This window comes from Abramis brama (genome assembly GCF_963993115.1).
Source record: "Abramis brama genome assembly, chromosome: 17".
In the NCBI taxonomy this organism is placed as follows: Eukaryota; Metazoa; Chordata; class Actinopteri; order Cypriniformes; family Leuciscidae; genus Abramis; species Abramis brama.
In genome coordinates, this window is record NC_139979.1 from 23,311,820 (window position 1) to 23,325,767 (window position 13,948).

Sequence of the window (13,948 nt, forward strand, 5' to 3'; positions counted from 1 at the left end):
AAGCAGTTAAACTAACAGTAGGACAATATGCAAGTGCTATGACCCTTCTCAGTTTAATCTAACGCAGTACATGTTTTTTTTAATAATATAATTAGGGCTGCACAATTAATCGAATTTCTAATCGCGATTACGATTATGGATGCCATGATTACGTAATCGTTCAAAGCCGCGATTACAAAAAAAAATAAAAAGTCCACTCCGCGTGCATTTAGAGCATGTTATGAGAGGCGAATCACAACTACAATAGGAACTACCAGGCAGCGACGTATATGTACGGTGAAATAAAAAGTCTTTCACCTCAGAAAAACGGACGTTCCTGTCATGTCAGCCGTTATAGGCTACTGTGCTCGTAGCGCACACTCTTCAATTGCACCAGAGAATGTCAATTGCACGCGCAAATGCGGCGGCGCGCGCTGTGTATAAAGTGCAAAGGAAACTACGAGCATGCAACGTTTTTACGTTGTAAATTAGTAAGTCATGAAATAAAAGTAAAATACCAATAAATCACGTTACTGGTACGTCGTGTGTTAGCTGAGAAATATTTGCATGCAGGGATGATTTTCATTCTGGAGCAGTTTCCATGTTTCATTAACAGTTCTTGTTAATATTGTGTATTCACCATGGTAACTGTCGTTTCCATATTAACCCCCAAAATGCCACTTTATTTTCACTTTGTGTTATTTTTTTATATTTTTAAATGACTGTGGTGGCTCATACCAACATTGTATTAACAAAAGCTAGTTTGGGACTGCTATTTAATAGCTTTAGCATAGGCCTAATGTTTATTTATTTATAGTCTTTACTATTAGTCGTATTCATACAATTTATGTGTATGTTAAGTAAAGGGGGACAGTGTGTGTGTTCACAATTTTTAAGTAAACATGTATAATAATATGTCTATATATACATTATATATGTCTATATATATATATATATATATATATATATATATATATATTCATACATATATATATTCAGTGTAAATTATGATAATTGTAATTAATAATCGCATTACAATTTCAAGGGAATAATCGACAATTGTGATTTTTGTCATAATCGTGCAGCCCTAAATATAATAGAATAGAATAGAAGAGAAAGCGTTAGTGGATCAAGTGCTGTCGAAAAAGATGTGTCTTCAGCTGTTTCTTGAAAGTGGCTATGGACTCAGCAGCTCTGGTTGAGTTAGGCAGATCATTCCACCGGCATGGAACAGTCATGGTAAAGGTCCGAGAAAGAGATTTTGTGCCTCTTTGAGATGCCAGTGCAATTTTGTGAGGAGAGGAGTGAAGTGCTCTCTTCGGCTCCTTAAAGACCACTCTGGCTGCAGCATTCTGGATCAGTTGCAGAGGTTTGACAGTGCAAGCTGGAAGACCAGCCAGGAGAGCATTACAGTACCGGTAGTCCAATCTAGATAGAACAAGCGCTTGGACAAGGAGTTGTGTAGCATGCTCTGATAGGCATTGCCTGATAGGCAATTGATCATCAATTACAACTCCAAGGTTCCTGGCTGACCTTGATGGAATTATGGATGATGAGCCTAGCTGAATGGTGAAGTTGTGATGAAGTGTTGGGTTGGCCGGGACCACAAGTAGCCTATGTCTTCATAAGGTTTAGTTGAAGGTGGTGTTCCTTCATCCAGCCAGAAATGTCTGTCAGGCAGGCTGAGATACGATCAGCTTTTGAGAGTAGCCGCAGTAGATACTCGTTTGAGGTCGAATGAGGCAAGCAGAGTGTGGAAATTATCAGCCTGAGGTTTTTCTAGGTGGATGTTGAAGTCTCCAAGAACTATGAGAGGAGTACCATCCTCAGGGAAGGATGAGAGTAGCACATCAAGCTCCTCCAAGAAGCTGCCAAGCTGACCTGGGGGACGATATACAACTACAAAATGGATTTTAATAGGGCTAGTGATGGTACTTGAATATAATTCAAATGAGCTGTTGTCACACAGAGGTGGTAAAGGATCAAATTTCCAATCATTTGAGATGAGCAGACCAGTACCTCCACCCCTACCAGTCAGGCGAAGGGTGTGTGAGAAAGTGAAGCTAGTGGAGAGGGCAGCCGGTGTGGCAGTGTCCTCTGGTCTGAGTCAGGGCCAGTAGGCTGAGACCTGAATCTGAATGACTAGAAATAGATGTAATGAAATCAGCTTTGTTTACAGGGGACTGGCAATTCCAGAGACCAATAGGAAAAGAGAATATAGTACTAGAAGACACCGGAAAGGTACGCAGGTTGTTAGGATTGTACTGCCTCCAACGTGTGATATTTGATTTACGTATGTTAGTAATAATAGGGATTTGAAAACACAGTGTAAGAGAGCTCACAAACAGAAAGATCAGATGAAAAGTTGTGTAGAAGAGAAAGGAAACAACAAGATAATTAAATAAGCAACAAGAAATTAATAAATTAATAAATTATTAAATTAATTAATAAATTCCTTGCTCGGTGGAGTTGCACAGGTAGAGTCGTTGGTCTTTAAACTCTTTGGTCGCACAGGTAGAGTCGTTGGTCTTTACACTCTTTGGTCGCACAGGTAGTGTCGTTGGTCTTTACACTCTTTGGTCGCACAGGTAGAGTCATTGGTCTTTACACTCTTTGGTCTTCACACGAGGGCTGCCGCGGTGCACTAACCTATTTTATACACGCCTAATACCTCGTTATTGAATACAGCAGGCCACGCCCTACTATTTAGCCAAGGGAAACTCACGACACAAGTGAAAAGTCACGACACACAAACAAATACCACGTGGGCACGCGTTTTACCAGAATAAAACACTGTAAAGAAAACAAAGTTTCCTAGCAACAAAGAACCGCGCTAAAATCTACTGGGAAAAGTAAACACTCACAGACTGATGTTCTCTCCTGTTGTTCGACTGCTTCTTCTAACAAGTACTAGCAGATGAGTAGAATAAATACTTTAACTGGCTTTGGCCATGCCCTACTATTTAGCCAAGCAGACACAAACAAATGCCACGTGGGCGTGCATTTTACCAGAGTAAAACACAGTAAAGAAAACAAAGTTTCCTAGCAACAAAGAAGCGCGCTAAAATCTACTGGGAAAAGTAAACACTCACAGACTGATATTCTCTCATACATGATGATCATACTGTACATACATGATGATGCAGTAAAACAAGTGTTGATTGTAAATGTAATTAGCAGAATAAATATATGTTATTATCAAATTAATTGACAGTTCCAAATACATGTTACAGGACAGATAACACCAGATAATTACACCAAGAACGATAACTATAACAATAAAGATAGTTCTAAAAATATACAACCAGTCTTGGGTGGCACAGAAGGCATATTATTAGAAAAGAAGTTCACACTATAGCTAAAGTTCAACTTGCTCAGCCAGATGGTTCTGGTTCTCAAAACTCCCAATAGCTTGCTCTCCATTATTGCATCCTCATGGATGAGACATGCAGATGACTACATAGTTCAAAGATTAGTCAACAATTCAAGGCACTCGAGTAAACTGTTTTTAGAAAAATATAAAAAGCCGTCAACCTTCATTAGTCAACCTTCATTTAATTTTATATAATAAATTAACTCTTCATTGAGTTAGACTGTAAGGTCTGTTTCAAAAACTTGCATCTAAAAAATTGAATGTTTAACTTATTTAATCATGTTGTAATAACTCTTTCACAATCTCGTATATCTACTGTTCACCGTTCACTGTTGATCTACTCAAGCTCCCTTGGCACCTGTACCTTTTCCGCGGTCGTTTGACTCGCACCTGGCACTGAGGCGAAGTTAGAGTGTGTGTCTAAAAAGTCTCCCATTTGTTGTAGTCATAAACAGACAGTTCTATGTTTAAATAAACTCAATTCTTGTCAAGAAAAAAAGAGAAACAGCGATTGTGAGCGGGGTGGCCAAGCTTAGGTCAATGGTGTCCACGTCCAGCCCCTAGCTACGACCTGAATCTATAACGATAACAACACAGAGAAACGATATCACTGGAATCACTTACAGAACAATTTCATCCACTGGTGTGGACACTAATATAGTTATCCTTAGAGTTATCGTTCTTGGTGTGAACGGGCTTTGGAGCTTTGGGCTATGTAGACCATAGAGGTGAGAACAGATTGTAGTCTGGGTAATAATTGGTGTCTTGAATGATGGCACTGTCCAAATTATAGCAGCAGCTGTGGTTGATGTTGTCAGTGTCCTCATTCTCCCTAAGCAATGGAGCTTTTATCTTTCCTGGAAACAGCAGACTGGGGCAGCGAGGTGTTGAAGTTGTCAGTGACAACAGCAGCCAGTTATTCAGCTGCACACATTGTAATGACATATGATGACGGACTGTTAGTGATGAGTGGGTTGCGTTGCTTTCACTGTTCTACTGGTTTTACAGATCCTCTGATTCTATGAATAGAGCTCAGTGTTGTCCGCCCAATTCAGCTCATAATGTAAAAGTTAGAAATGGTAGTGAAGTGTTATAGTTTTTGTGATTTACCTTTGTATTGTTTTAGAAATTTGTCCCTCGCAAGTACTTAAAGCAATATAAAGCTGATATATTGCACGGCTCTCTGAAATACTTCATTATGATTAGTCGATAATTGCATTCTGTGTACTTATATTTTTGAGTAATAACTTCTAAACTGTATAATTGACATTTGTTCTCGCAGGGATCTGATTTCTTAAATAGATGTGCTAGTTTAATGTCTCTCATATCACTCCAAGGTCTCTTTCTTCTTATACAATAAAAATCAGTAGCCATATAATAAGAGTCAGTGGTCAACATGAATGTACATTATTCCTTATGTAAAGGAAACCTAAGCTCAAAGGGAATTATTAATTAATTTATAAGGAATTTTGAAAGAATCACTTATTTTACGGCCGAACAAACGATCCGTCCAGCGCTCAATAGAACGGGCCGTTACTATCAACTCTGTAGCGGATATTAATATCCAAACTATAGTGAAAAGTATAGTGTCTATTTGTTAGCACGGTAACAATATCAGCAGTTTAAAACCTTAAATTCTTAAGCACATAACACAAGACACTTCTCTGTAAATACAAGCAAGACTTTATTGACTATTCAGACACATAAAAAACTAATATCTAATAACATGCCGAAAGAAAGAAAGCAAGGAAAGAATACGTTTTAAGAGAGTAAAATGAGGAAATCCCAAGTTTCTTTATGCACTTTATAAGACATGACCCATCAATCATTAATTTAACCCTTCTATCAGTCTAGGATCTGGAGGCGTTACTTGCTTTTGTTGTTTGTGTCTTTGATGGGGATTCCCTTCTGTGGCATCCTTTCTGGAAGGGATTTCCCAGGTTTTTTTATTCATTGGAGGTCTTGTCAGTTCTGGAGTGACGTCTTGGGAGGCCAATCATGTTGGTGTGTTGGCGAATGAATGGAAGCGGAGTCTCGTGGCTCAAGTTTGAAGTTTGAGACGAGTGAAGACTATATAGTCGTTGACTGAATCTTTGCGCAAAAAACGTACAAAGTGAGACTCAACAGAAAAAGGAAGTAACTAAGTAAAGAAAAAAAAAAGAAGTGAGACGAGAGTAGTTAGATGGCTTGCCGCAGTCTTAACCCATTTTACAGGTCTCCCAAATCTGATCTGATCGCATCTAATGCTTTGTTTGTGTACTGAGTTTTTATACTCAGATTTCTGTCCAACACTTTGGAGGAGTTCTGTCTAATTAGGTATCATCTTTGGTGCAGGTTTTTCCTCCTCTCACATATATTACAGTTGTCATCTTATTAGTCACATGGTCTCTTAAATTTCCTGCTTTAGCAGGGGATAATTTAGACATGATTTCTATAATACGAATATGATATATTTTAGATCGATTTGATTTATACTACAATTTGAGAAAGGAAAACCATTCACGCTGATACCGAGCACTCCATGCTGTCTATGAACTATTAATAAATAGTTATCAAAAAGACATAAACAATGAGTGATTACAAAGTGATATTCAAAAGTGTGGGTTACAGACATTATGCAATGAAATGACATTTGATTATAAGTCTGTCTAGCCTTGTTTTGGAATGATCTGATGCATTTTGATATGTAAAGGCAGTCTCTGTGGATTTTAGAGATGATTTCAGTCCTGCGTTCCAGAGGTTACCAAGGGGTCTTAAGAAGAAGGTCTGTTTTAAGTCCTGGGAATTAAACCCCCCTTTGGCGTAAACTCATGGTTTTCCTCGTGACACTCGAGATGTGCCATCTCTGAAACCCATTTGTCTTGTTAAACTGCCTAAAGTTGACAACGTTCTTCCTTTAGCTGTGATCATCTCTTACAAGCGTGCATTGTCTTAAACCTGCTTATCTAGACTTGCTGATGCACAAAATGACACGGTCTTCTGAATTAGAGTCCTGAGTGTTGACTCGGACTATCTCGGAATTCTGCTTCTTGGTTAGTTTGAGGGAGTCAATGCTGTCTGATTCGCTCTCAATTCCTACACTTAAAAATAGAAAATAGTTTCTTATGCTAACCAAGACTGCAATTATTTGATTAAAAAAAAGTAATATTGTTAAATATTATTAATTTGGTGTTCAAGAAACATTTATTATTATTGTCAATGTTGAAAACTGTCAGGCGTGGGTGTAGAGGATGCGCACAACGAAGGAGTAAGAACAAAAACAAGTCTTTAACACAAACTAAAACTCAGGAAATAGCTGCAGAATAGCGAACACAACCATGTAAACTTAGACGAGAACAGACAATGGAACACTGGAAACTGAGGGCTTAAAATACACAGGGGTGATTAACTGAAACAGAGCAGGTTTGAACTAATTAAGAATGGAAACTAACTCTCAAATCAGATATAGACTCTTTTTCACGCAAATGTGAGTTTATATCTCACAATTCTGAATTTATGTCCTGCAGTTCCAAGTTTATAACTCGTAATTCTGACTTTTTTTTTTTATATAGATGTAAACTCATAATTGCAAGATATAAACTCAGAACTGTGAGGTAAAAAGAACCAAAACAGGCTACACGTGACATTACACCCCCCTCCTGGAAGGCGTGTCCTTGCGCCGTAACAGTCCAAGGTGGTTGGCTGTCCAAGTCCAAGGACGTGGAGCAGGCGAAGGACAGGAAACAGGGGAAGGTGACAGTGGGAAAAACCAAGGCGGCGATGACGGTGGGAGGAGCAGATCCAGGAGCAGAAGTAGTGAGGCCGGAACCCAGAGGACAGCCAGGACGATGTCCCACGGTGGAGTCGAGGGAGGGAGAAGCCATGGTGAAGACTTGGCTGACGACACCGACCAGGGGGACTAGGCCGATGTAAGTGGAGCCCTAGGCTCAGACGGAGAACAGATGGGACTGGGCAACACCGATGGTCCTGGAGGCGAGGCGGAGCTGCAGCGACGAGCTTCCGTGGTTTAGCTAGGGTGTCTGAGCACTGAGGTGGAGCTGAAGAGAAGACAGAGCCAGATGGAGTCAAAGGGGTGGAGAGACGGGGCGCAGCAGACGGTTCGTAAGTTCGTGGAGGAGGCAGGTTGACGTCTGACCAAGGCGAAGCTGGAGGGATGAGGGAGCCCGGTGGAGCTGCAAGGACAATGGTATCTGGTGGAGCCAAGGGAGGGAGAGTGGATCCGACTGGTCGAAGAACCGAGGTGGACTGATGGGATCAGTGGCTAGAGGCGGAGCCGGGGGATCCACTTGCCTGGGCAACACTGGAGACCTGCAGATTCAAGGCAAATCCTTGGTTTTGGTGGTGTTATAGGAGAAGCTGAGGGGTTGAAGGGAAAAAATGGAGGCAGGGCTAACGGACTGGCTGACTTTTGAAGAAGAGGTCGTGAGGCTGGCCAGGAACTCTGGAGACACAGGGCGGAACATCGGGGATGGGAGGTTAAGGTAAGCATCCTCTAAGTCATAAAATATCAGCTTCAGCTTCAGCTCAGAAGTGGGAGTGTGGGCAGGGTCTTCCTCCTTTTCCTCCAACTCCACTAGCTGTCCCATGTTGACACATGCTGTTGCCGGCTCACACACCTCATCAGACTCACAGTGGGGCTCGGGCTCCGGGGCAATGGTTGGCTCGTCCTCATTTCAGGCTCTGGCTTGTGAATCATGGCAGAATAAAGCCCTCCGTCTGCAGTGGGCTCTGGCTTCATGTCTGTGCATGGGGGTGATGGCTGGCTCCGAGTGGGGCTGGAATCCTCTGCAGATAGTGTTGGCCGCTTTTGGATAGGCATGCTTTCGTTTCCACATTCAGACTTGTGAGGTAGAAAGTGCACAAGGAGCGGTCAGGAAAGTTTGTATAGCAGATGTTGAAATTTTCAAGTGTGGACCCCGAGGGACTGCTGCTCCTGGTCCATACAGAGCAGTTGGACCGCTGGTAAATCCATATTGAATGGGTCCGGTCTTCTGTCAGGCGTGGGTGTAGAGAATGCGCATGATGAAGGAGTAATAACAAAAACACAGTCGTTATCATAATACACTAACTAAAACTCAGGAGATAGCTTTAGAATAGCGAACACAACCACGTAAACGTATACGAGACCGGACAATGGAACACAGGAAACTGAGGGCTTCAATAAAAAGCGGATGATTACCTGAAACAGAACAGGTGTTAACTAATTAAGAACCACTGTAACTAACTCTCAAATCTGGCAGGCAAAACGGGAACAGTACAGAGAAAACTAAACCAAAACAGGCTACATGTGACAAAAACAGTTGTGCTGCTTAATCATTTTGTGGAAAATATGATACTTTTTTTCAGGATTCTTTGATGAATAGAAAGTACAGAAGAAGAGCATTTATTTGAAATAGAAATATTTGTTATATTATAAATGTCTATATCTAAATGTCTAAATCTCTATTTTAATATTATCCTAAACACTAATTTAAACTAACACTAATAACCAGGCTAATTATGAATTTACAGTAGACACACACTCACACGTTACTCTCTCCTGCAGATTTGGGGATCATTATGAATGGAATAAGGTAACATCATGTATCCACAACATTCTAAGTGGGCAGCGCTGGATCGAGCACTATGGTGAAATCTCCATCAAAAACTACAACAGTGAGAAATGCCAGTGTAAAGTCACCTTCGTCAAGGTCAGCTGCCTCTCCATCCCATCTATTCTGAAATGTTTTATTTTCTGATATTTTAACGTTTCTCCACACTGCATTTTATATGGTAGGTAGTGGTTCAACGGCTTTCCATTTATTGCTTAAAGCTCACTTTAAGTCAGGGGTGCCCAACCCTGCTCCTGCCGATCGACTGTCCTGCACAGTTCATCTCCAACCCTAATCAAACACACCTGCCTTTAATTTTCAAGTGGTCCTGAAGACGTTAATTGGTTGCTTCAGGTGTGTTTGATTAGGGTTGGAGATGAACTGTGCAGGACAGTCGATCGGCAGGAGCAGGGTTGGGCACCCCTGCTTTAAGTCTAACTGTTGTATTCATTTTGGGTAATAATTAAATATAAAATAACACTATGTTGACTGTATAAATTTAATATAGACTAATCTTTGTTAAAGCTGTGTTTTGTTGTTTGATTAACATTAATGACAGACAACACCAGGTATTTATAGGGTGCTGTCACTTTAAGACCTCATGCACGGATCCAATATAATGATACACATTTGATTTCTTTTGCAACTCTTTACGTTCACTTAAGACATAACCAACTGTTTACGAGAATACTTGCCGAGATGGGTATTTTGACAAATAACAAAAAAAAACTTGTATGTGTCCATCCAAGTGCATGGAGACGTGAAAGAGGAATTAGTTCAGAGATTGCGCGCTATCTGAAACGTGCCGCTCTTTGTGTGTGCGCGGTTCGGGTATGCGTTTATATCTAAACTTGTAATTGTGATCTCACAATTAGGACTTTATAACTCACAATTGCAAGTTTATATATCCCAATTCTGAGAAAAAAAATGCAAGATATAAATAAATATAGTCAATTCTGACTATTTTTAATGCAAATCACAATTCTAACTTTATGTCCTGCAATTCCAAGTTTATAACTCGTAATTCTGACTTTTTTTTTAGATATAGGTATAAACTCAGGATTGTGAGATATAAACTCGAACTAGAACTGTGAGGAAAAAAGTTATAAACTTTGAGATATAAACATGCATTTGCAAAAAAAAAATCAGAATTGCACATTATAATTGCAAGTTTAAATATTGCAATTCTGACATGCAATTCTGACTATTTCTTGCAATCGCAAGTGTATATCTCACAATTCTGACTTTCCTCTTGTAATTCGTAATTGCGTTTACAATTGCAGTTCTGACTTTCTCAGAATGTAGAGCTATAAATTCAGAATTGTGAGTTATAAAGTCTGAATTGCGAGATAAAAAGCTTCCATGGAATTGGACCAGTTGTTATTCTGCCCTGCCATGTTTGACAGTCTGACATCCTCCACACTTGTAGGACTTAAAACATGTCGGTCATCTCTTTCTGGCCTTTCAGAGAGCGCCGCATTCTTTAGCATCTAATGAGGGATCTGTGTGGCACAGTTAAGATAACACAACTCAGACGCTGAGGTCTTCAAAGACTTCCAGCAGGCTTCAAGGACAACGGCTTTGGCTTTGCTGAGGGGTGAAGAAAAGACAGAAAAGATCAATTAGGGCAAAGGAGAGCAGGATCAAACAAGAAACAGGACAGAATGAGATTCTGCATAAGTCAGATAATTATTCATGGTTCATCCCCTATGAGATTAGTTAAGTTCAATGTCTGACTCAAGTATGACATCTGCTGGAAATCTCCTTCATCTGACCTGATTGCAGCAGTTACTGTTAAATGTCACAGTTCTTTATAATGCCACATTAGCAAAACCTTAATGGTGAATTGATTCGGTATTTTCACTCATTTGTTCAGTATCAGCTTACTTAACCCAGGTGGTCTCTTCTAAATATGTACACACTTCTTTGTTTAGAGGTGCTCTGCTCAAACATATCTATGTCCTTTGCAGGCGAAGTACTGGAACTCCACCATGAACGAGGTGGAGGGAGCTATCACAGACCACAAAGGAAAAGTCGTCCATAAGCTGTTTGGGAAATGGCACGAGGGCATGTACTGCGGCAGCCCACCCTCTGCTACCTGCATCTGGAGGACGAGTAGGAAACACACACACACACACACACACACAGTCTGCCCTAGTTGATGTGCTCCAATTTTCTGTTGCCTGCTAGCTAATGTATTTCACAGACAATATAGTTACTAGTGTTTAGTAGTTATTGATTCATTTGCTTAATATTTCAGAATGTATTGAAATAAAAACTATTTATCATCTGCTTTTATGTTTGTGTACAGATCCCATGCCTCCTGATTATGAGCAGTACTATGGTTTCACTAAGTTTGCTATGGAGCTCAATGAGCTCGACCCTCTTACCAAACCACATCTTCCACCCACGGACACCAGACTACGACTCGACCAGAGGTAAAAACCTATATTCATATTGTTTGGCTTCCAATGAAAGGTTATATGAAAACATTTTCGTTCAGTCATGTGAAAATAAAAACTAACATAACTAACCTAAAATAAAATACTTTTATACAAATATATTACAAAACTTGAACTTGAAAATGTCACTATAGCAATAACACTAGACTGTGCTGAGAAATGTAATGCTACTAAACATTTTTAAATGATACCAGTTAGTGCATTAACATTGGAAGCCCTACATTTTAAGATTAAAATAAAACCTAAATAAATTGAAACTAAAGTAATTAATATTTAATATTTTGAATGACTAGTTTTATTATTTTTTGTCTTTTTATTTAGTTTTAGTTTTAGTAATTAGCACTTTACAACTCAAACTTATTTTATTTCAGTCAGTTGCCAAGTCCAATATTTATATTTTATTTTATTCCATCTTTATTTCAATTAATTATTTTAATAGTTTTACTAAACAACAACATCACTGCAGTGGATAATACCAATGCTTAGGAATTTGGACAATTGTCAATACAAATTTTAGCAGAATCTCAGCAGAACCTGGAATGCCAATATTAAAATTGATATACCATGAATATTCATTAAGTTATGAGTGGATACTCATGAGTATGATCAAATTAATATTCATGAGATAAGTTGACATTGGAAGATTTATAGATTTGCAACTCACATACCGATTTGAAACGTTGCACCAAACTACCAGTAATTTTGAAATCCATGGTTGGAGGTAAATGTGTCACATCCGGGACCATACTAAACCGTTAGGGACACCAGACGATGACATCACTGCATCACTCTGTTTATGCAAGGACAAATGGATTTCACATGAGACTGTTTATGTGCGCATGCAGGTTATTGGAGGAAGGGAACGTTGAATCTGCAGAGGTGCAGAAGCAGAGGATCGAACAGCTGCAGCGAGAGAGACGCAAAGTCCTGGAAGAGAACCAAATAACACATCAACCTCGATTCTTCCAGTATGAACTAACTATCCTTCTTACTGTCTTTTTTTTATTACTGTTTTACTGTTGCTGTTTGAGCATGAAAAAGGTCTGCAAAGCTACAAAGCACAAAATCCACTCCAAAGGGAGTCATGCATGGCCAGTGTGTGGGGTCCAAATCCAAGTTGTTATAACTGATTTCTGCTTTATCACCAACAGGAAGTCCAAAGATGACACCTGGGTGAGCAACAACACTTACTGGGACTTAAGGAAAGCCCCTGGATTCACTAACCTTGACTGTCCAGTCCTCTGGTAACTCAGAGGAAGCCAACATACATCTGTGCTCACCGTTGCCTGCTCTTATCTGTTCTGGCCAACATTACAGCTTCAAGAGACAACAAACACCGTTTAAAGTGAGGGAGAGACTATGAGAAAGCTGTGAGAGACTGATGGCCGCAGAATTACAATCTGACCGTTTCAAATCATTCCTTAATATTCATTATTTAATGTTCCAGCAGTTCAGTTGCCTTACTATGCTTACATTTATGTATGGTTTCATTTATGCAAATGGATCCCTTGGAAGTATGAGAAATATGCAATCTTGGCCCAGTTCATATTTTATTTTAGTTGATGTGCACAATACGTAGCACAAGAAACCAAGAGAAAAACTGTTGGATTGTGGTCTCTTGTGGCTAAATATAGTACTGCAGATGACCGCAGCCTAAAACGTTACAAAAAAAAGTATAGGATGTTGTCAGAACAAAACTGCGTCGTCTACCTCTTAAAATGAAATTGTTGAGGTTGTTAACTATGAATATAATACATATAATGCCTTATATTAAATTGTATACATATACTTTGCTAGAACTTTTATTCAAAACCAATGTATCGTAACAAAGTATTGTAATTTTATGATGCCTTTTATTCTGAGACTCTTGAATGAACAAAATGTTTGAGGTGTTTCTCAGAAATATTTATATTCATCTTAACTTATTCACAAGACTGACAGATGGCTCAATAGTTCTCAACATTACCATCACAACTTGAGCCTGGCAGTGTTTTAAAGCTTCTTCCACACAGTTTGACCTGTAACCTGTGTTCATTTCACTACGCACTATGACGAAAAAATGTTGGGGGACTGGGGTACTTGCGTGTTGATCGCTGCAGCGTTTCCTCTGTCCTTCAATAAAGTTTCATTTAAAAGATTGTTCTTTGTTGTTTTTATTTCAGATTGAGACAGTGCAGGCATTTGAATCTGGGGAACTGAAGTTTCAGATTGTGTGATCTGGGGATTTCTTTCTGTCACAGCTCAGTATACTGCTATGAATCAGTTTGCATGAAAACATCGTTTCTGAGCTGTATCTTGTGTAGACCCCTTTTTTAATGGCTTTTATAGTGGTTGAGGAAAAACCCTAATGATCCACAAAGTATTTTGTGCAACACTGAAAATATGAGTCATTGAGTTAAAAAGGCGATTTTTCAGTTTTCATTGCAGTCTTGTGGAGGTTTTTAAAAAATAGTAGTGCTAATCCTATAATTAGATTAAGAGTCCAATTAAATAAATAATAGATAAATCTTTTTTTTTTTTTGTGTAGACCAAACCTGCGCTGT

At 39.3% G+C, this 13,948-nt stretch overlaps 1 protein-coding gene across 2 annotated transcripts in view; it reads left to right on the top strand.

Moving 5' to 3' along the window:
- osbpl3b (oxysterol binding protein-like 3b) overlaps positions 1-13,543 on the top strand; it is an 82,166-nt gene extending 68,623 nt beyond the window's left edge. For both annotated transcript variants that reach the window (XM_084087995.1, XM_084087996.1), the window contains exons 18-22: positions 8,898-9,042; positions 10,914-11,058; positions 11,255-11,381; positions 12,251-12,373; positions 12,557-13,543. In XM_084087995.1, coding sequence (XP_083944121.1) covers positions 8,898-9,042; positions 10,914-11,058; positions 11,255-11,381; positions 12,251-12,373; positions 12,557-12,653 — 637 coding nt within the window. In that variant the 3' untranslated portion in view covers positions 12,654-13,543. The remainder of the gene's footprint in view (positions 1-8,897; positions 9,043-10,913; positions 11,059-11,254; positions 11,382-12,250; positions 12,374-12,556) is intronic.
- Positions 13,544-13,948: the final 405 nt, after the last annotated feature.